We start from the raw sequence: 19,382 nt of genomic DNA, 5'->3' as shown, positions 1-19,382 counted from the left end.
GTCAAATGTGCTGGCCAGGCCCCACGCAGCCAGGGATGTGGAGTCGGTTCTCTGGAGGCTGGTGTTCGTGCCAGGCAGTGGCTGGGCTGTAGCTTTGAGATCAGATTCTGAGATAGACACGCTGCTTGGTGCCAAGGAGGTTGAGGGGGAGGAAGCAGCAGGTTTTCAAAGCCATTGAGGTGTCCAGGTCTGGCCTCTCACTTGGCACGTTCTCCACCTCCTCTTCATCCCATGGGATGTTATTTTTCAAAGTAGGGAGGTCCTGGAGCAGGGCAGAGGGGAAGGAGGCCCAGTTTTCTGGGGACTTGCTGGGGTCGGATGCGTGACGGAGGAGAACTGTGGTGTGTGCACAGAAAGGCTGGAGTCCTGATTGACCGGATGAGAAAACAGGTTTCTTTGCCAAAGTCCGGCACCCACTGCAGTCTCCTTTCATGGGATAAACTGACCCCTTCTGGTATTAGCAGACTCCATGTCTCCACTTAAGTACTGCTGAGAAGTCGACAGATGCGGTTCCTAGGTGAAAGATCATGAGGATTTGGGTAGTTATTGGCTCAGTATCTGTACACACATGTACATACACATGGTAAAAATACAGATACATACAAATACAGATAAAAGACTTAATTGTATTTGAATGTTTCAAGCCTTCTACCATATAGACAGAAAGGATCCCCTGGATTTACTTTTGCCCATCAACAGCTAGATAGACTAGCTAGGAAAACATCCCTGAGTATCAGAATGCTTTATTTTGTGTTGGTTGTGGGCTGGCGTTGGGAAGATGCTGCCATCCTCATTGACTTGAGAGAACCCCTTAAAAATCTGATCTTATCCTTTTTAGTACATCATCCAGCTGCCAGTCCATAATCTATATACCACAGGACATCGTCAGAGCCAAAGAGATCATTGCCCAGATCAACACCCTGAAAACCCAAGTGAGTTACTATGCAGAACGGCTCTCAAGGGCAGCCAAGGACAGGTCTGCCACTGGCCTCGAAAGAACACTTGCCATCTTGGCAGACAAGGTAGGAGGGGCTACCCTGTTACGTGTGGGATGGGGGGGACCTTGAGTGTCTGGAAACTCCTGGACACCTTATGTGTGTCTAGAGCTGTCAACACAAAGGGTGACATTGGGATGACCTTGAAGGCCTAGCTTTAGGTCCGGTTCCCACAAAGGCCCAAGGAGGTTTGGTGATTTGCCTGTGATCACAGAGCTGCATGGGGGCAGGACAAGGTCAGAGATGAGGCCTCATGACTCCCAGGTGCTGTTTCGTCCAGATGTGTCTTCCACCAAGTCCACGGGGGTCATTGTTGAGGCTGGGACAGTTCCACAGCTTTCATAGTAACCACCTACGCAGTACATGTTTTACCACATTTCTATTGATTTGGAATTCAAAAAAAGGAACTGAGTTATTATACAGACATATGATAAGAAAAATATTGTTTTATTGGCTTATATATAATCAGTAAACCAGCTTCCAATTAACCATAATTTCATCCTGATTAAAAATATATAAATATTGGTCCATACTGGGGGAATAGATATATCAGATCCTTTTGATGGATGTTGCTTTTTCAAATTACTCAGTCTGTCTCTCAACACACACGTGCATACACACATGCGCACACACAGGTTCGGATCACACTTCCCTGCTCACACCCACTTTGCTGGGGTGAGGTGCTGTTCCTGATCCGAATGTGTTATATCCTTCTCACATGTTCACCAAGCAAAAAGAGTGAGTGCTGGGGATTAGATTCACTTGGAAAAGAAAGGTGATGTTGTCAGAGGAAAATTTAAGAGCCATAGAACTCGTGTGGCATACAGAATTCCCCAGAGCCAGAAATGCTGTACCAGGAATCCCACTGCCCAAAGCCCAGGGCTTTGGGTATTAGATGCAAAAGATAAGCTTTGGTGATTGAACCAAAGTAGGGTCTGCTCCCTGGAACTAGAGGGGATAGCCCAGGAGGTCAGCTAAGGCTGGGACACTGGGCTCTCTTCAGGCCCTTCCTCTAGTGATGTTAGGCTAAGAAGCAGTCAGGGGTCAAATAATGTCAGAGATTTCTTGACCTCCCCTCATCCTCCTTGAGTTCTCCAGTCATCTTGTGGATGACTTAGTAAATACTCACTAAGGTTCAGCCCATCTGGTCACGTGGTAGCCCCTAAACTCAGATGTCCTGAGGCTGCAGCTCTGGAGTTGTTCGTGCTGTGGAGAAGGGCATACATACCACTGGGCCTCAGAGAGGACAGCCCTTGGCGGCCCCTCACCTGGGGGCTCAGCAGCCTGGGTTTGTGTGTGCCTGCAGACCCGGCAGCTGGTCACCGTCTGCGACTGCAAGCTGCTGGCCAACTCCATCCATGGGCTGAACGCGGCGCGGCCGGACTACATTGCCTCCAAGGCCTCCCCCACCTCGACTGAGGAGGAGCAGGTGATGCTCAGAAACGACCAGGACACCCTCATGGCCAGGTGGACAGGGAGGAACAGCCGGTCTTCTCTGCAGGTGGACTGGCACGAGGAGGAATGGGTGAGTCTGCTGCAGGGCCGTCACCCTGCTCCTGAGCTTGGGTTGAAAAAGGCGGAGCCTCTTTTCTCCTTGGAGGTGCCTAAAGGCTGGGCCGCTTTGCAGACAGGCTCCAAGTCTCCTTAGTGGGTGGCTCTTGGGCTGCCTGATTTAGGGAAGGAGATAGTATTTCACACCTTGTGTCCAGCCGAAGGGCAGGGCTGCTGTGGGCTGGGCCAGTCTCAGACCTGGTTGTAAAGGGGGCGATTTTCTCCATGGAGCCCTTTCCCTGATGGAGGCCTCTCTCCTCCTGCTGGCGTCAGGGGCCACTCCGGCCCCTCACTACTAAGACCAGCCAGACCTCTCATTGCTCAGAGCAGTGCTCTGCTTGCAGCTGGTTCTTGAGGGCTGTTTGTTTTTTTGGAGCTGTGGGAGCTCAGGTGCTGGATCTTGGTGAGATGCTAGGCCTGATGTTGCATCACGTTATTGCTTCCTCAGAGTTGGCCCTGAGGGCAGGATCTGCGTCTCCTGTGGGAGTGACATATACAACTCATTTTTGCCATTTGTTGGAACTGCTGTTTAGAGGCGTTGTTCTGGGAGGCGCTGAATTGTTAGTCAGCAGTGAAGTGCTCCTGCAGCCCTGCCCTGGCATCCTGCGTCCTGTGTGGGTTTCTGCAGATCCCTCCTAGTCCCCCTCACCTCTCTCCTCCTCCCCCATCTGGAGAGGTCAGCTCTTTCCATTCTCTTCCATCCAAAGAGACCTCAGTCCCCTCTGTGTCTGATGGCTGTAGGAGGCCTTCAGTGGAGGAAGGAGGGGGTAAGACTGGCTCTCTGGGCCAGGTGGCCCTTCTGCCAGCACGGGAAGCCACCGGGAAGTCCTGTCTGGCCTCCATGACAGTTACCAGCAAACGCTTCCTAAACTTTAAAAACAGTGACCACAGGACACTGATTTGTCTTTCGAAAAGCAAATACACCTTTAATGGGGAATTCTGAATTATCTTGATATTTCTAAACCTTGTGGTGTTTTAATGAGCACGGTAGCTGGGCTGGGGGATCAGTGAGGGGTGGTTTGGTTTGTGTTCTGTTCTGTTTTTCCCATCGGGAGAGCTGACCCACTTGGGCCCTTTTGATCTGGAAGGAGAAAGTGTGGCTGAATGTTGACAAGAGCCTAGAGTGCATCATCCAGCGGGTGGACAAGCTGCTCCAGAAGGAGCGCCTGCATGGCGAGGGCTGTGAGGACGTCTTCCCCTGCGCGGGCAGCTGCACCAGCAAGAAAGGTAAACGGGACAGCCACGCCTACTGGATCAGACCGGAGGACACCTTCTGCGATGCCCCTTCCTCGCCATGCCCCTCCACCATGCCATGTGCTGCATGCCATCCTCACCTGACCACACGTGCGTATGCATCCATGCTTCCACCCGCCCCACCTCCACCTCATGCTGCGTCAGTCTGTCCGTTTGTGTCTCTAACTCCATGACCTCCTCCCCCACGCAGACTGCAGGGAGGGCCGTCACCAGAATAGGGGTGTGGCAGTGCAGTAGTAGCGGGCAGTCAGGGCGGAGGCCCCCGTAGTCTTCGTGCCTGTGGAGCCCGCTGTGGATCGGCATGTCTGGCAGAAGCAGACTCTCAGGGCCCTCCTGGGTCACACTGCCATGGCAGTGAGGGTTGGGCTCCTGGGCTTTCCTGGTTTGTAAAGCAATCTGAGGACCTAAAGGGGGCCAAAATGCAGATTCTGATGAGATTATTCATTGCGTTAGGAATTGGCAGAATCAAGGAAAAGGTGAATGGTGCAGGGACACGGGCTGGATGAGAGCTGCTGGCAGGCCCAGTGGACTTGTCTAAAGGCTGCTTGTCATTGGCTGGGTGCTCTCTTAGCCAGCAGAGGCATGGTGCCTTGTGACTCAGTTGGATGGTGGAACCCACTCCTGTGCCCCCCGGGGTGAGTTAGGTTCCTCTCTTGGGCACCACCTCTAAGGAGGGGCTCTCAGTAGGTGCTAGGAGGTTGGCATGAAGTGGCACGCTTCAGAAACAGTCCTCTGTCTGCAGAGACACACAGCATAACCAGACGCCCTGCCCTGCTTGTAGCCTGAACGCGGGATGGTGCTCTCTGAACCAGCGGATCCTGGGTCTCTGCAGCTCAGGGCCTTCCGCCTTTTCCTGTAAGAACTGCAGGGCTACAGCCCAGGCATCTGAGACCAGCTGCAGACCTAGCTTCTGCCTCCACTTTGCTGTCCTTGGGGAGTGTTAAGTCATAGTGAGTAAGGCCTAGATGGCCAGGGTAGGCTTCATACAGCGAGGACTTTTAATTTTTGAATTGGTCAACTTTTGTTCAAGGCAGAATTGTGCTCCTTTATCAGAACCTCTTGATAAATCCTTCTTTGTGTGTAAGACCTTTTTAATCTGCCTGCAGTCTGTCTTCAGGGCACTGTTCACTGGAGTGTCTCTTTCAACCGTGTTCACGTCTCCACTTTTCCATCTTTGAGAGAATTGTAGTGTCAGTTGCCCAAACCTGTGATTGGTTCATGGAGCTATTTTGTCTCTGTCTGTGTTCTCATTTTTTTTAATGTGAATCTTGTTTTTAAAAAATTCTGAAAGTTTATTCCTCATTTCTCTTTAGTGTTGTCTTGCTTGTAATTTAAAATTTTGTCTGCAGTTATAAAAATTAATTTACTGGATTTTTTTAAATTCAGGAGATGGTTTATTTAATCAGATATACTGTTATATCTGTAACTTAAATGTCATTTTTTTCTAGGTATATCTTGTACTGTTCAAATACTGACAGATTGAAACACAGTTTTGAAGTTATTTAAAGGAGCATTTACTTGTGGTATTTGGGGCATGACTGGTAAATGTGTGTGCCATAGAAATCAGCTCAGTTGTAATCCTGGGAAAATAAAGCATACATTTGAGAGAGTCTAACTGCTGATCAGGACTCAAAGAAATGTGTGAAACTGTATTCCACAAAATTAACTGTGTATGGTCTTTAATTGAGAAATCTGGAGCATAGCCTGGAAGCTATTCAGACCTCAGCATGGTCAGGAGGATCAGAAAGAACCAGACTCTGAGCCATGTATTTTACTCAATCTCTTGTCCTCACTGGCCAGGGTTGGGCTCTGTCATGACTTTTGATACCATTCCAAGTTCCTAGGCCTGTGACTTTGGCCTAATGAGCAGGTTAAGTTCACTCCAGCATATTTATTACGTATGAAAAACTCTGTGGCTCTTTGAAAGGCACTTTTCATTCCAGTTCTCAACCCTGTCCTGGCTCCTGGTTTTCATCCTTCACCAAGGAGTTGCCCTGCCTCTCTGCTCACCCTCTTGCAGAACTGATCAGAACTTGTGGACAGGGACCACACAGCCCTGTGGCTCTGCAGGACCCACTGACAAGTCCCCACCAGCTGGAAACACTGAAGCTCCATGAGCCTCTCTCTCCTTCTCCCCATTTTCCCCACAAGTGCCCCACACCTCTTCTGCATCACTACCCACTTGCCAAGATTTGGGGCTTCCATTACCTTCCACACACACACACTCTTGCTCTTCTCATCCTGGAAGAGTCATTTAAACCCCAAACTAGGTTGTTCTTAACCTGAGGTCTGTGGGTTGTACCCCAGGTTCGTGTGCCCCTGAGATTATATGCTAAAATTTGCATGTTCATGGAGAAGATGTCCGTAGCGGTCAAATGTCGAGGGACTCCATGACCTAAGACAAGTTGTAAGCCACTGGTCCAGGAGTAGCAGAGGAGACCTCACCCTCTCCCCTTTGATTAAAAGATTGACGTTACCAGCCGGGTTTAACCCTGATGCCTTCTCAGGAATGGTACCAACCCAGCTGTTTGGGATCACCATGGAAGATCATAAAAATAGGCTCCTGGACCTTCCTCCTCATTCAGACTCAGAATATTGGAGGAATGGTATTGGGGAGGCAGAAATCTGTATTTTTTTCAAGGCCCAGGGTAATTCTGATTAGCCAGACAGATGTTTAAGAATCAGTGCTCTGCATCACACCACACCACTATGGGTTTCCCTCTGAGGTAGGTGGTCTCAGGATATTTGGGCTCTAACAAAGAGGCTGAAGTCTTCGACTCACAGAGGCCTTTAATTTTCCTCTATTTCTATCCACTTTGCCAGTTTAAGAAGTCAATGCCAAAGATAGCTAGAGAGGAGGGGTCCCTTGCCACCCCTTCCTGGACAATCCAGGTTGTGAAAGTCTCCATAACAGTGGTTCCAGCTGTTCTTGAGGATCGGAAACTACCTAATTCCATATCCCAAAGACATTCTTTGAACTGGAAAGTTTAGACATAAAATAAACTTTTACTCAAAATGATCCATTTTCAAACTTGTTTTCTTTCAGGTGGCACACCCAGTAAACCAGAGATTTTAGAGTTTTTAAGGGAAATGCGAAATTGAAATGAATACTTCCCAGTGTGACTCAGTGTAGGTGAAACTGAATTAACATTGGGATTCTTGAGGACCTGGAGGGACATTCTAATTCTAGACTTCTCCCAAGTCATAAAAGTTTTGTTTGGTTTAAATTTTGAAGATCGGCCCAGATGTTTTTTGATGTGTTGGTTTCATCACTGGATCCTAACCTTGTGGATCTCAGCGGCTGACCTTCAGCCCAGGTTCCACCAGTTAGTGGGGGCAGTGGCTCCGAACTGGGGCTGCTCAATTTACTGGCGAGTCTCTCTCGTTACAAGTTTGCTTCCAGATGTTGTGAGCCAACATGGGGCTCTGTCACGCACAATGTGATCGATGTGCGTGCGTTATCACATTGTAATACATTAGTTTGCTCATCTTGAAGAGCATTTCACATTGGAGTATGAGCAACATGAATGTTCACGCTGGTGAATCGGGCGATGTTTACCACCAAGAGGGTTTGGCTGCCTGGGAGCGCCTTCGTGTGCCTTCTTGGGGAAGAGGCAGGCAGGCCCTGACCTCTTCTGTTAGTTTAGCCGCCTTACTGACAGCTGCTGAGGCAGTTGCTCTAAGCGTTGAGTTGTTCGTGTTTGAACTGTGTGCTGCTCCTTAATCATCCATGTCGCCCTCCGTTTCTGTGCAGATTGCAGCCCCCCTCCTGAAGAGTCCAGCCCAGGTACGTGGTTTCTGTTCAAGGCTTCTCCAGTTGTCTTTTTACTACTCAGCTGGCATTTGTAGCTAAATGTCAAAGATTACCTTGTGCTCCCAGAGTTAGGGAAATATTTTGGAATTTCTTCGTTGTGAGGTAGCACCTTTCCTTAGGTTTGGTGAGGGACATTTGAGCTGGGGATTGTGGCCTGAAGCAGGTTACCACCTGTGTTATTTTCATTTTCCCGTCCTAAAACCTTTCAGACGATTAATGTCCACAAGTGCATTGGGCTTCCTGGAGTGGGGACCTGATTTAGAGAGATCCGTATTTGTAGATGATGCTTCCTGGATTTCACCTGAACTTGTGAGCATTACATGGCGGGAATGGTCGGATAATATGTAGCCACCCAAATATTGTGACATTTGCAGTCACACAGCGTCCTCTCTCCTGAGTCTAGATGCAGCTTTAGAATTCTTAGCAGGCATTGCTATGTCTTTGGTTGGAGTTAGCGCTGGAAATGGAATCTTTTTGCCGCATTTGCATGTAGAAATCGATGTTTATGTCTCTAGTTCAGGGGTTGGCAAACTGCAGCTCTGAGCCGAGTCCTGTCCACTACCTGCGCTTGTAAATAATGTTTCATTGGAAACTGGTCATGCCTATATGTTCACTTATTGTTTGTGGCTGCTTTTGTGGGGCAATGTCAAAGTCTAGTAGTTGCGACAGAGACCCCATGGCCTTCAAAGCCTGAAATATTTACTCTCTGGCCCTTTACAGAAAAAGTGTGCCGACCCCTGCTCTAGTTCACCCTGAACTTCCTGGATATGGCTTGCTGTTTTCCCAGAGTGAGCATGAGACCCCCAAGTGATATGTTTTTTCCTTACACTCCGAAAAACAGCTACATAATCAGTCTGATGATTACGTATTCCTGCCTGGATATAAATATGAGATAGCAGGACCCCTGCTTTATGTCCAGAGTGCAGCAAATCAGTGATTGTGGGGTCTACTGAACTCTTCCTGCCGGCTGTTAGTGAACCCTCTCAGCTCTCACAGCACCGTGGTTTCTCCTGGCAGCAACCCCGAGAACCCATTCGAAGTGAGCTCATCAGCGGGCTTATCTGATTTGGTACATCATGCTCCGCCCCCCCCCCCCCCCCCCCCCCCCCCCCCGCCAATTTCCTTTCAGCCGCTTTATCATTTCTCTTTCCCAGAAAAGTCAGTGTGGGGTCTCGGGCCCCCATCCGCTGCACCCTCCGGGCCACTGAGGCTTGGTAGATGCACAGGTAGTCACCACTCCCTTCCTCCCCTTTGCCTCTCCTGGCCCATGCCTTCTCCTCTTTCATGTCTGTCTCCAGCTTCCAGTCCTCAACTTTCCTCCACGGCAGGTCGGCGCCTTCACGCTGAGCTGCTTTCCCCGGAGCCTTGGCGGTGGTGAAGTCTGGGAGTGTACCCAGCAGTTAGGACCTGGAAAGGGGGTACCTGCATCTTGAACCCGTCCTATAGAAGCTCAGGGGTTCTCCTCTACTCCCGGTGTCCTGAAGTTCATGGAACTAATGGGAAAACTAGTGGGTTCCCAGGCAACACACAAACCACACCTGGCTTGTAGAAGAACTCTCCTTGTTTCATGTCAGCTGTGTCGTTTCCAGGGGCACTGGTGGCTTGTCCACCGTTGATGTCAAATGGACTTAAATGGTCCCCTGCCAGGAGTTCCTTTGGCATTTCCCACAGGGCTGTATTTGATCTGGATTAAAACACATACACATTTTCTCTTTCTCTTTCTCTCTCAATCTTCTCTCTCTCTGAGTCCTCCTCCCTCACTCCCTTTTCCCTTCCCCTATTAATGAGAAAAAAATGCAAAAGCAAAGCATGGACTTGAAAGAGTCCCTCAAAATTATCTAAAGTAGTGTGGTCCATGGATTGGCTACCAGTCAGCAAATGTCAACATGTCAAATGTTGCTAGGTTAGCAACTAGATAAGGAGCTCACCCCAAAAAGGCAATCAGCTGCATCACCAAGGACACTTGTTTGGTCGCTGGTATTTTTTTTCATAGTGAGACTTTCTTGGTGAAGGAAGCAGGGCATGACCCTTCACCAACCCTAATATCCCAGGTACCTGTGCTTAACTAAAGGTCCCAGGTAGAAATCTCATTACTGTCCCTGAAATTCATTTTGTTTGGAAGTTTTTTATTTTCGTTTCTCCTCATATTGACACAAAATATTTTACCCCCCACCCCTTACTCTCTACCAGCAGAAACACCTGACATACTAGAAGTAACATGGAGTTTAGAGTCACTCAGACATGTACAAATGACGGCTCTTTCTGTGTGTTTGGGAAGACACTTGACCTCTCTGGGCCTGTCTCCTTACCTGTGTTACTAACCCTGTCCCTGTGGATTAAATGAGAAAGGAGTTATAAAGTACAGCTCTCGCAGGTCTTGCCTAAATGGTGGTTGATGCTCCGTGTCTGAGCCCTTCTCTGGGCAGATGTAGCGCCGCCTCCTCCTACTCCACACTCCTCATCTCCAGGACACGCTCCTCATGCTTTTTAACTGTTCTTCCTATATGCCAATTTTTTCAGTGTTTTTTTTTTTTCCTAATGCAGCAAAACTGAGTCATTCTTATATGGATTTTTTTGAAAGAGACGTAGGCAAAGTCAAAAACTGTTTATGGAGAGGGTTTGCTTAGTCAAATATGACCACTTGTATATTCTGGTCATTTTCAGGTTAAAATGATCATAATTTGCATATTAATTACATATGTATGTGCATGTTTGGTGGAAAAGCAAAGTATATTGGCAATATTTGCTCTAAGAGCATTTACTTCTTAGTGAAAAATAGTCTTAATAACTGCCTGTCTTTCCCCAAACTATTTGAATACTATGCCATTGGTCTTTTTTGAGAGTTGCTGAATATAATTGGCATGCATTCAACAGAGTTCTTCAGAGAAACAAAAACATGGTCTCTAAGAATTTTAGAGGAAGAGAGAGGCTTGGACATTATCTAGCACAGCACTCCATTTTACCGAGAAAGACCCATGTGGCTGAGGGGTCGAAGGACTTGCCCACGGCCCACCACTTCTTAGCGGCCTCCCGGGCCTGGGACTCACATTTTCCACTCCTCAGTCCAGTGTTCTTTGTCACCATGATTTATTTGCTAAGACCTTTCTGCTGTAGACTTTCTAAATTTGAGCCTCGTTTTTTCCATTACAGATGGAAATCCTTGTCCGCATACAGCGTGCCTGCATATACAGTTAGAGCGTGTCCAAATTTTGAATTGCTGTGTATACTTGCAAATCTGCATTAACCAAACACTGAATATAGGGAAGTTCTTCTGCAGGTTTTAGTCATTTCTCTAAATTTGTTTCTCAGCAAAGTGCTGAGCCTGCAGTTTGAGCCAGCAGAGCCATGTCTCCCTTCTCTCTGTTTTTTAGATTCTGTTGATCTAAGACAGAGCTGCCCCTTCTGGCAGCTGCACTGCTCACACACTCTGTGGCTTTCCCGGAGTGTAGTGACGTTTGTGGGCATTCTGTGGCTTGCACTCTCATCCTAAGAGGGCGTGCACAGCCCAGGCTTTACTTCCACTGCCTCTGCAGCTTTTGGTGTGGTGAGCTCACCCAGTGGTGATGGTCAAATCCCTGTAACCTGTTAGAAATATAACTGGTGAGGGCATCTTCTCTCTTTTAAATGTCTTCTAAATAGGAAGGGAAAAAAGACCAAAGCCAAAATACCTTTCACTCTGTTTTTCTCTGCTGAGGTTCTATTTTTAAGAAGTTTTTTTGGTACAGGGTCAGAGTTTCCTTATTCCTGAAAAAAACAACAACAAAAAAACAAAGCTAGAAAAAGATGGCAACGGGCAGGAAGTTGGGGGGCGGGGAAGAAAGTGAGGGTAGAAGCAGGGATGTTCTGAGAGCTGAAAATACGGGAACTGTGAGGAATGGTCTTTCCTCCAGACATGCGAAATGAGAATTTAGCACAGTTTCACAAAGGGGGACAAGGATGGAATTGTCCTTTGCTCCAGAAGGACAGGGGTCTCTGCCTTCAGGACTGGGTCGAGGGAAGCAAGAGAACAGGCCACTTTTCTGGCTCTTCTCTTCCTGGTGGAGGAACGGTGGGGCTATGGAAGGGGATTGGACCCTGCAGACAGCATAGTTTTCTTGCTCAGTCCTGACTTGCAGAAGCTTTTTTGTTACTTTCCTCAAAAGGAATAGTCTTGAGTATTTATGTGTAGAGTCCCCAAGAGTTTCAGGAGACCAGGCGCGTGTCAGTGATCTGGGAGTAGGACTGACGTCTGAGTTGCTGGAAAAGCTTCAGGCTGGAAGGTTAGAGACTGGGTTGCTTCCAGGCAGAACTTGGTGCCAGTTCTGGGCCAGAGCATGGGCCGAGCAGAGTTAGAAGATCCAGAAGGGGGGCGGGGAGCACAGTACAGGGTTTAGGGGACAGGTAACTTGTTAAACTTCCAGAACCTAGTTCCTAAAATCTTCCCTCTAAAATGATGCCCTCCCCGTGCCCAGGTGAATGGAGCGAGGCCCTTTACCCCCTGCTGACCACCCTCACAGACTGCGTGGCCATGATGAGTGACAAGGCCAAGAAGGCAATGGTCTTCCTGCTCATGCAGGACAGCGCTCCCACCATAGCCACGTACCTGAGCCTGCAGTACCGCCGCGACGTGGTCTTCTGCCAAACCGTAAGCCCCTGGGAGTGGCACGCGGGAGGCCACAGGCACCTCCTACCTCCGGGAAAACAGCTTAGGAAGCCTTTCCCTCTGGCTGCACAGTGAAAACACCATAGATGGCAGTATGTTCTCCTGCTTGTTGCTTTTAAATTTACCTACTAGAGAAGTCTAGATTCTCTGATGAAGTCTACTCGATCGGCGTGTGTTTAGGAGAGGCTCTGATTCCACACTTGCTTCTCCCTGGAGAGCTGGCGCTGACGTAGTGCACACGTCTGCCGCTTGTGCACCAGGGCGGGTGGGGTTGCGGTGCAGGCCTCTTTGCCACCTTTTTTTTTTTCCCTACGAAGGAGTCTAGTGAGGGAGACACGGATGTTCACTGTCAGTGCAGTCTGTTTTCTTGTTCGTAAAACAGCAGGTGCCTTAATCCTGCAGCTCGTGGACAACTCTGTTCTGATGATTTCTGTTATCCTTCAGAGACGGGGAGAACTGAAATGAATGTCAGCAGTCTAATAGATGCCAATAATCTAATTAGCAAAGTGGACCGTTCTCTGCAGTGTCCCCCACCCGTCCCCGTGAGGCCCGTTTTCACCCCACAGAAAGTGTCTGCTGAGGAAACTTGTAGAGTGACCGTGTTATCTCTCCCTCTCTTCTTTGTGGTGATCACCTCAGTTTCCAGCTAGGGCTAGTATGGATCTGCAAGTATATAGACTCTTTCATTGTGGGGAGTTAATTCTGGGCTTCCAGAAGGTTCTAGCCCAGGAGTAACCCCAGGCAGGCCAGGTCAGAAGCTGAGCCAAAACCAAACAGGCCTTTGGGAGCAAGAGGAGTGGCAAGCCTGGAGTGCTGCACCTCCTCCCCATGGCCTCTGGCCTCCATGACCCACGAGCCTGGGCGCTCCCCACCTCCAGGTCCCCCCAAGGGAGAGGGGCTGCTCTGAAGCCCAATTAGAGCAGTGGAAACAGGGGATCTCGGGGCCCAGGGCACGGCACAAGCCAGCTGCCGTTTGGCAAGGAGGTGTCTGTCCCCTGCAACCCCTTCACCGCGTGTCCCCCCGCAGCTGACAGCTCTCATCTGTGGCTTCATCATCAAGCTGAGGAACTGCCTGCACGACGACGGCTTCCTGCGGCAGCTCTACACCATCGGGCTGCTCGCCCAGTTTGAGAGCCTGCTGAGCACCTACGGTGAGACCCCGGGGCTCCCACGCCTCCCCTGGGCCCAGGCTCCCGGGCAGGGTGGACACGTGTGATTCCCATCCTTCCTTCCTGAAGGTGTTTCTGATTATGCAAGTAATGCCTGCTGGTGAAAGGAAATCCAAAGGTCACCACAACGTGTAACAAAGAACCAAATGGAAGTCCTGTATCATTACCCACACTTCCCTTAGTTTGTGTCGTTGTTGATGTTGTTACGTGTCTTGAAGATCTTTCTAGTTGAGGATAGATGATAATTTCTTTTTTCTTTTTTTTTTTTTTTGAGCAAGATTAGCCCTGAGCTAACTAACTACTGCCAGTCCTTCTCTTGTTTTTTTGCTGAGGAAGCGTGACCCTGAGCTAACATCCGTGCCCATCTTCCTCTACTTTATATGTGGGACGCCTACCACAGCATGGCATGCCAAGCGGCACCATGTCTGCACGTGGGATCCGAACTGGCGAACCCCGGGCCGCTGAGAAGCGGAACGTGCGAACTTAACTGCTGGGCCACCGGGCCAGCCCCCTCTTTTTTTTTTTTAAAGATTGGCTCCTGAGCTAACATCTGTTGCCAATCTTCTTTTTTTTTTCTTCTTCTTCTTCTCCTCCCCAAAGCCCCCCAGTAGGTAGTTGTATATTATAGTTGTGGTCCTCCTGGTTGTGCTATGTGGGACGCTGCCTCAGTGTGGTTTGGTTAGCGGTGCCATGTCCGCGTCCAGGATCCCAACTGGCAAAACCCTGGGCCACTGAAGCGGAGCACGTGAACTTAACCATTCAGCCACAAGGCTGGCCCCGATGATAATTATTTAAGCAATGACTTCCTCTCGGACACTGGACCTTTCTGAATTGGTCCTGGTAGGGCAGGGCTGCCGTCCATCTCTGCACATGAGTCTTTGTGCGCTTGGGGGCCATTTCTGCGGCCACTAAATTAATAGAAGGAAAGTCGCTGGGTCAAAAGGTAGAAATGTTTTTAAATTTCATAGAGATTTCCAAATTGCCTTCTGAAAAGGCTCTCTTCTCCATACCTTCATTTTCTATTTATTTCTTCTGAGGAGGTAAAAGTGGATAATTTGTACAAGTACTTGTTAATCTTTGGAGTTATAAGACATCAAATAAATGTCAAGTCCTGTGTAATGGAAGGATCTGGCCACAATGCGCTGTTTCAGTCTGTCTCTGTCCAGTTCTAAAGAGCCAGCTTTGCCTTCGAGGCTCCATCATGTCTGTTGCTCTCCCCACACTTTCCTTGACCAGATAGGGCTGGAGGCCTGTGTGTCTCCCAGCTGCAGTTTAATGCGGCCGTGGAGCAGTGTTTACTCCAGGAGAAGTGAGTCTCCCAGGGGGAGGCGCAGGGGGCCCTCCCACACTCCTGCCCCTCTCATTGCAGTCTCGCCTGATCTCGTCACCTTCCATCTGCGCCCAACTCTGTGACCGTGCTGAGTCCACGGGGGAGTGGCAGGCCCCCTCTTCCTGACAGCCCTCCTTCCCTCTCCTGTGTCCAGGTGAGGAGCTGGCCATGCTGGAGGACATGAGCCTTGGAATCATGGACTTGAGGAATGTGACCTTCAAAGTCACTCAGGCCACTTCTAATGCCTCAACTGACATGCTGCCCGTCATCACTGGAAATCGGTAGAAATATTTTTTTAATTCTCAGAATTAGTGTAGTGTTTTAATTATGTTTATTACGCGTGATGTACTCTTAGTTTTTGTTTTATTGTATTTCATTCAGTTAAAAATGTTGATCCACTTTAATGTCACATCCTTGTAAAGGTTCGTGACCAGCAGTTTGGAGACCACTGAGCCGGGCGGCCAGTCCACACTCTTGAAGGGAGACGAGCTTGGTCTTCCTCTTCCCACACGCCTCCTCCCTGGTCTCTCCCATGACAGGCCTAACCCCTCCTCTTCCTCTCTCCTCGGTTTTCCAGTGACGGGTTTAACGTGCGGATCCCCCTGCCGGGCCCCTTGTTCGATGCCCTGCCCCGGGAGATCCAGAGTGGCATGCTGCTGCGGGTGCAGCCCGTCCTCTTCAATGTGGGCATCAACGAGCAGCAGACTCTGGCCGAGAGGTGCGTGCCCAGGCCCCTCGGGGGCCACAGTGGCTGGAGTGGCCATGGAGATGACGTAGGAAATGTACTTGCCCTCTTCAGGCTCTGAGAGCTGTAGTGGCTTTATCAACTCTACTTTCCTTTGGCTAGCCTTCTCCAAGTGCAGCCATATACCCAGCCCTGTCTTTGGTGCTGGGGACACAAAGATGAACCAGATGACATGGTCTATGTCCTCAAGACTTGGGCAGGTAGGAGAGAGATGTGGGTGCAAGGATGAAGAAAAATGCAGGGAGTAGGGGCCCAAACAGTGTCTGAGAGGGTCTGTGAGGACTTCCTGGATGGTGACGGCTGAAGTGGGTTTAGAAGAGTAAAGAGGAGTTGGTCAGCTGAGGAGATGGAGGAGGGACCTGGTGTCCCAGGCCAAGAAGCCTGAGCAGAGGCAGGTGAGGAGAAAGCGCGTGGGGGCTGGAGGCCCAGGTCGCAGGACAGTGCTGAGATTAGAGAGGCCTGTGTGTGGGCTGTGAGCTGTGCCTTGATCCTAAAGGCCTGTGCCTTGTAAACTCCTTCCAGGGTCACCTGCCAGGCGGCAGGGAGGAGTCACGTGTGCCCATGCGAGCAAGCGTGTGTGTACACGTGTGTTTGTGTGTTGGGGTGGAGGGGGCTTGGGTGTGTGTGGCCTATAAAGGCCTTCCACTAGTACATGAAAATCTTTCCTGTTTTATCATTACATTCATGTGATATGTGTGTTTTAGGAAAAAAGAAATCTTAGAGTACTTGCAGTTAAGGAAATTTGGTCTCCAGCATGATATGTCATATTCCTGCTGGGCCTTTTGAACCCGATGGTCAGTGTCCATGACCCCTAGATGTAGTGTCACCCCCACTTAGCAAATGTGGTGTGGCTCAGGGGAGACATGGAAGATCTTTTAAGCAGGACAGGACACAAGTAGATTTACATCTTAAGTAGATGATTGGCTGGCCGTGTGCTGGAAAGATGTGAGGGGGACGAGTGTGATGAGGAGGTTGTTGGAGAGAGTCCAGGCCAGAGGCAGGGACCGGGACCAGGCAGGGGGAGTGTAGATAGAGAACTGTTTTGGTGGTGAAATGAAAGATTTGGTCTTCAGTTGGGCAGAGTATGAGAGAGACAGGGAGGAGAGTGGATAGACCTAGCTTCTAGATTGGTAGTGAGCAGGTGGTACCACCCTCTGAGCTCAGGAACCAGGAGGAGGGTCATGCTCAGGGGCAGATGGAGAGCTGGGCTTGAGGGCACCAGCCCAGGAAGCAGAGACCTGTAAGGTGTGAGACAGCTGAGGAACCCACTTCAGGGAGGGTGGGTAGTGTGGGGGGCCCAGCAGGGAGGTGTCCCGGGGAGGAAGAAGACATCCCCTGCCTCTGGCAGCTGCTGCTCCTGATGACTCTGCAAGAGTGGTTTCTGGAAGGGGTTGAGGCTAGCCCAGATCACAGTGAGCAGAGGCCCAGGTCGGGGGACGTGACAGTGGGGATGAGGGGGACTTGGAGAGGGCAGGCTCTTTGCTTTGCTGTTTGTCTGCTCCTGGGACACTCTCCCCTCAGCTCATAAACAAGCCCAGCTCACCCGTGTCCCAGGGGTGACCCCCCAAAGGAACAGGTGTCTAGAGGAAAAGCTGTCATGGGCATCAGGGGTGAATGGGCTATGGTGGACCCAGAGGAGGGAGTCCTGCCCTCTGAGGGATGACGTGGAACTGCAAAGAGGCTGAAGTGCAGGGAGGTCACTCAGCAGGGAGGTGGTGGAGCCGGACTGGGCATCCAGGCCTTGGACTTCAGAGCCAGCATGTTTTAATGGCTGCCTCACCCCTTCCTCGTGCGTGGCTTTCCACTGCTCCTCTCTTACGCATCTGGCACATCCTGCCTGCCTGTGAGGTGTGCACAGGGTGAACCTGGATGGTGAGACAAGAGCTAGTGCCTCATGCACAGTTGCGGAGGAAGAGCCAGTCACGTCTGGTCATTCAGCAGGCAGAGGGACTTCAGATTCAAGTACAAGACTGTGTCCTCACTCCCTAGCCATAACTCCACTGCCAGCCCTCTCCTAAGCACCTCGAGGATGAGAGGACCTGGGGACCTTCAGCTAAGTGTCTGTGAGAGGGGTTCCTGTGCTGCAAGAGAGTCTGGTATAGATAATCTGGTTCTGATGAGTAACGATTATGCATAGTGCCTGCTAATGAAATGTATTTGAACTTGTCATCAGCAAGTACAGATGACCTTATGCTTGGGAGGGGGAGAGTGGCTTAGAATTTAGATGTGCACAATAAATGAGAGAATCAACGTTGTTAGCTTCAATGCAGTTATGTTTTGTGCTAGAAGAAAGCGACATTAGCCAACTAATGGCATCCCCTTATGACCTCTGAAGGTTTGGCGATACATCTTTACAAGAAGTCATCAACGTGGAGAGTTTGGTGCGGTTAAATTCCTACTTCGAGCAGTTTAAGGAAGTCTTGCCTGAGGATTGTAAGTATTTCTTCTCTCACGGTGGGTTTCACCTGTTGTGGTCTCTTGTCACTTTTGGTGTTTGAGCCCTTCCTGCCGTTGGGCTGTCTGCTCACCGACCTTCCGGATGCTGCCTCCGTGCACTGATCCTTCCTTGCTTCCCTGCCCCCCACGGCCTACTGCGTAGACTCTGCCTGGCCTGAATCCCCACCCAGAGAAGCTTTCCTCAGGCTGCAGCCCTCGCTCATGTCTTCTGGTTGGGTCTCTTCTCACACACTGTCTTAGTCACTGGCGTTCACTGATGCATTCAGTGGCCTGCATTGTGCTCCTCCTGGCAGGACAGGTGGGATCACAGAGGCAGGACCCCCACTTGGCCTGGGGGTCGGCTTGCCCCGGCTGGTGTGAGCTCCCCATGTGCCTCCCGCCATGGTTAGTAGAGAGTAAGATGCTGGGCAGACACTTATTGCTGGGTATGGGGGCAAGAGTGTTCCTGTCCTGGTGTCCCTGGAGGCAGTGGAGAGGTGACAGCAGCCGTCCCTCCGCTGACACACAGCCCTCCCTATGCCTGATAGTGAAGATGCTGCCACCGCCGAACTAGGCAGGAGCCCAGGGCCCACTGCACTCATTGTGCTTGGGGAATTCTCTCCTGAATTCAACCTGGCACATGTTCACTGAGGCCTCGCCTGTAGAAAGTGCCACAGGACCCCGTGATGAACAAGGTGTCGACCCTGCCTGGGAAGGAAAGCCAGCTTTCAGACTGGCTCTGCCTCTCTGCTGGCACTGCTGCAGCCACCAGCCGGCACACACGGGTGAAGGAGGCAGAGTCCCACCCTCATTCCACCAGCATCCTCTGATGGGGGTTCCCAGGGAGGGCAGGTGTGGAAAGGCTTCGGTTGTGTTCACAGGTCACTGATGTGCTTGGCTCTGTGCTGTGCTGTATACACATTTCTGCACTGAATCCCCACAACAGCGCTATGAGGTAGGTTAGCGTCCATTGTACAGATGGAGAAAGGGGTTGGCCTGGCCCTGAGGCTGTGCGCTTAGACAGTTGGCAAAGCCGTCCTCATGGGAGACACTGGCAGAGACCTTGGGGGCCGGGCTGAGGAGCTGATGTTCATTTAGCAGTTTTATTAGGGAGGCAGTGTGGACAAAGCTGACCTTCAAGGATTTGTCTAGAATCAACAAGAGTGTGCTGCCTGGGTTGAGGAAGGGGTACAAGCCAGTGGTGGACTGAGGGTGAGGCTGTGAAACCTTTGTTTGCTTTGTTCTCCAACTTTGACCTGCTGGTGTCAGTGGGCGGCTCTTTGGATGCTGCCTCTGTGTGCTGATCCTTCCTTGCTTTCCGGCCCCCCATGGCCTCCTGTTCACCTGCGTAGACTCTGCCTTCCTGAGGAGGATTCGGAGGAGATTCAGCTCCCTAGTGGCTACTTGGAGATGATGCTGGGGATGCAAGAGAGACAATGATAGGAC

At 50.3% G+C, this 19,382-nt stretch overlaps 1 protein-coding gene across 18 annotated transcripts in view; it reads left to right on the top strand.

The window, feature by feature from the left end:
- The window catches only part of INPP4A (inositol polyphosphate-4-phosphatase type I A), a 132,500-nt gene that overhangs the window by 94,308 nt on the left and 18,810 nt on the right, over positions 1–19,382 (top strand). For 7 of the 18 annotated variants that reach the window (XM_003363011.5, XM_014730987.3, XM_014730989.3 and 4 more), the window contains 9 exons: positions 839–1,022; positions 2,302–2,520; positions 3,635–3,890; positions 7,555–7,587; positions 12,066–12,238; positions 13,284–13,407; positions 14,910–15,036; positions 15,333–15,473; positions 17,836–17,933. In XM_003363011.5, coding sequence (XP_003363059.1) covers positions 839–1,022; positions 2,302–2,520; positions 3,635–3,890; positions 7,555–7,587; positions 12,066–12,238; positions 13,284–13,407; positions 14,910–15,036; positions 15,333–15,473; positions 17,836–17,933 — 1,355 coding nt within the window. The remainder of the gene's footprint in view (positions 1–838; positions 1,023–2,301; positions 2,521–3,634; positions 3,891–7,554; positions 7,588–12,065; positions 12,239–13,283; positions 13,408–14,909; positions 15,037–15,332; positions 15,474–17,835; positions 17,934–19,382) is intronic. The other 11 variants (XM_005599805.4, XM_070236117.1, XM_014730992.3 and 8 more) reach the window with 3 other exon arrangements.

The sequence above is a fragment of the Equus caballus genome, chromosome 15 (assembly GCF_041296265.1).
Source record: "Equus caballus isolate H_3958 breed thoroughbred chromosome 15, TB-T2T, whole genome shotgun sequence".
Classification (NCBI taxonomy): domain Eukaryota; kingdom Metazoa; phylum Chordata; class Mammalia; order Perissodactyla; family Equidae; genus Equus; species Equus caballus.
The sequence above is the reverse complement of the archived record's forward strand: the minus strand, read 5'-3'. Positions and strand labels throughout refer to the sequence as shown.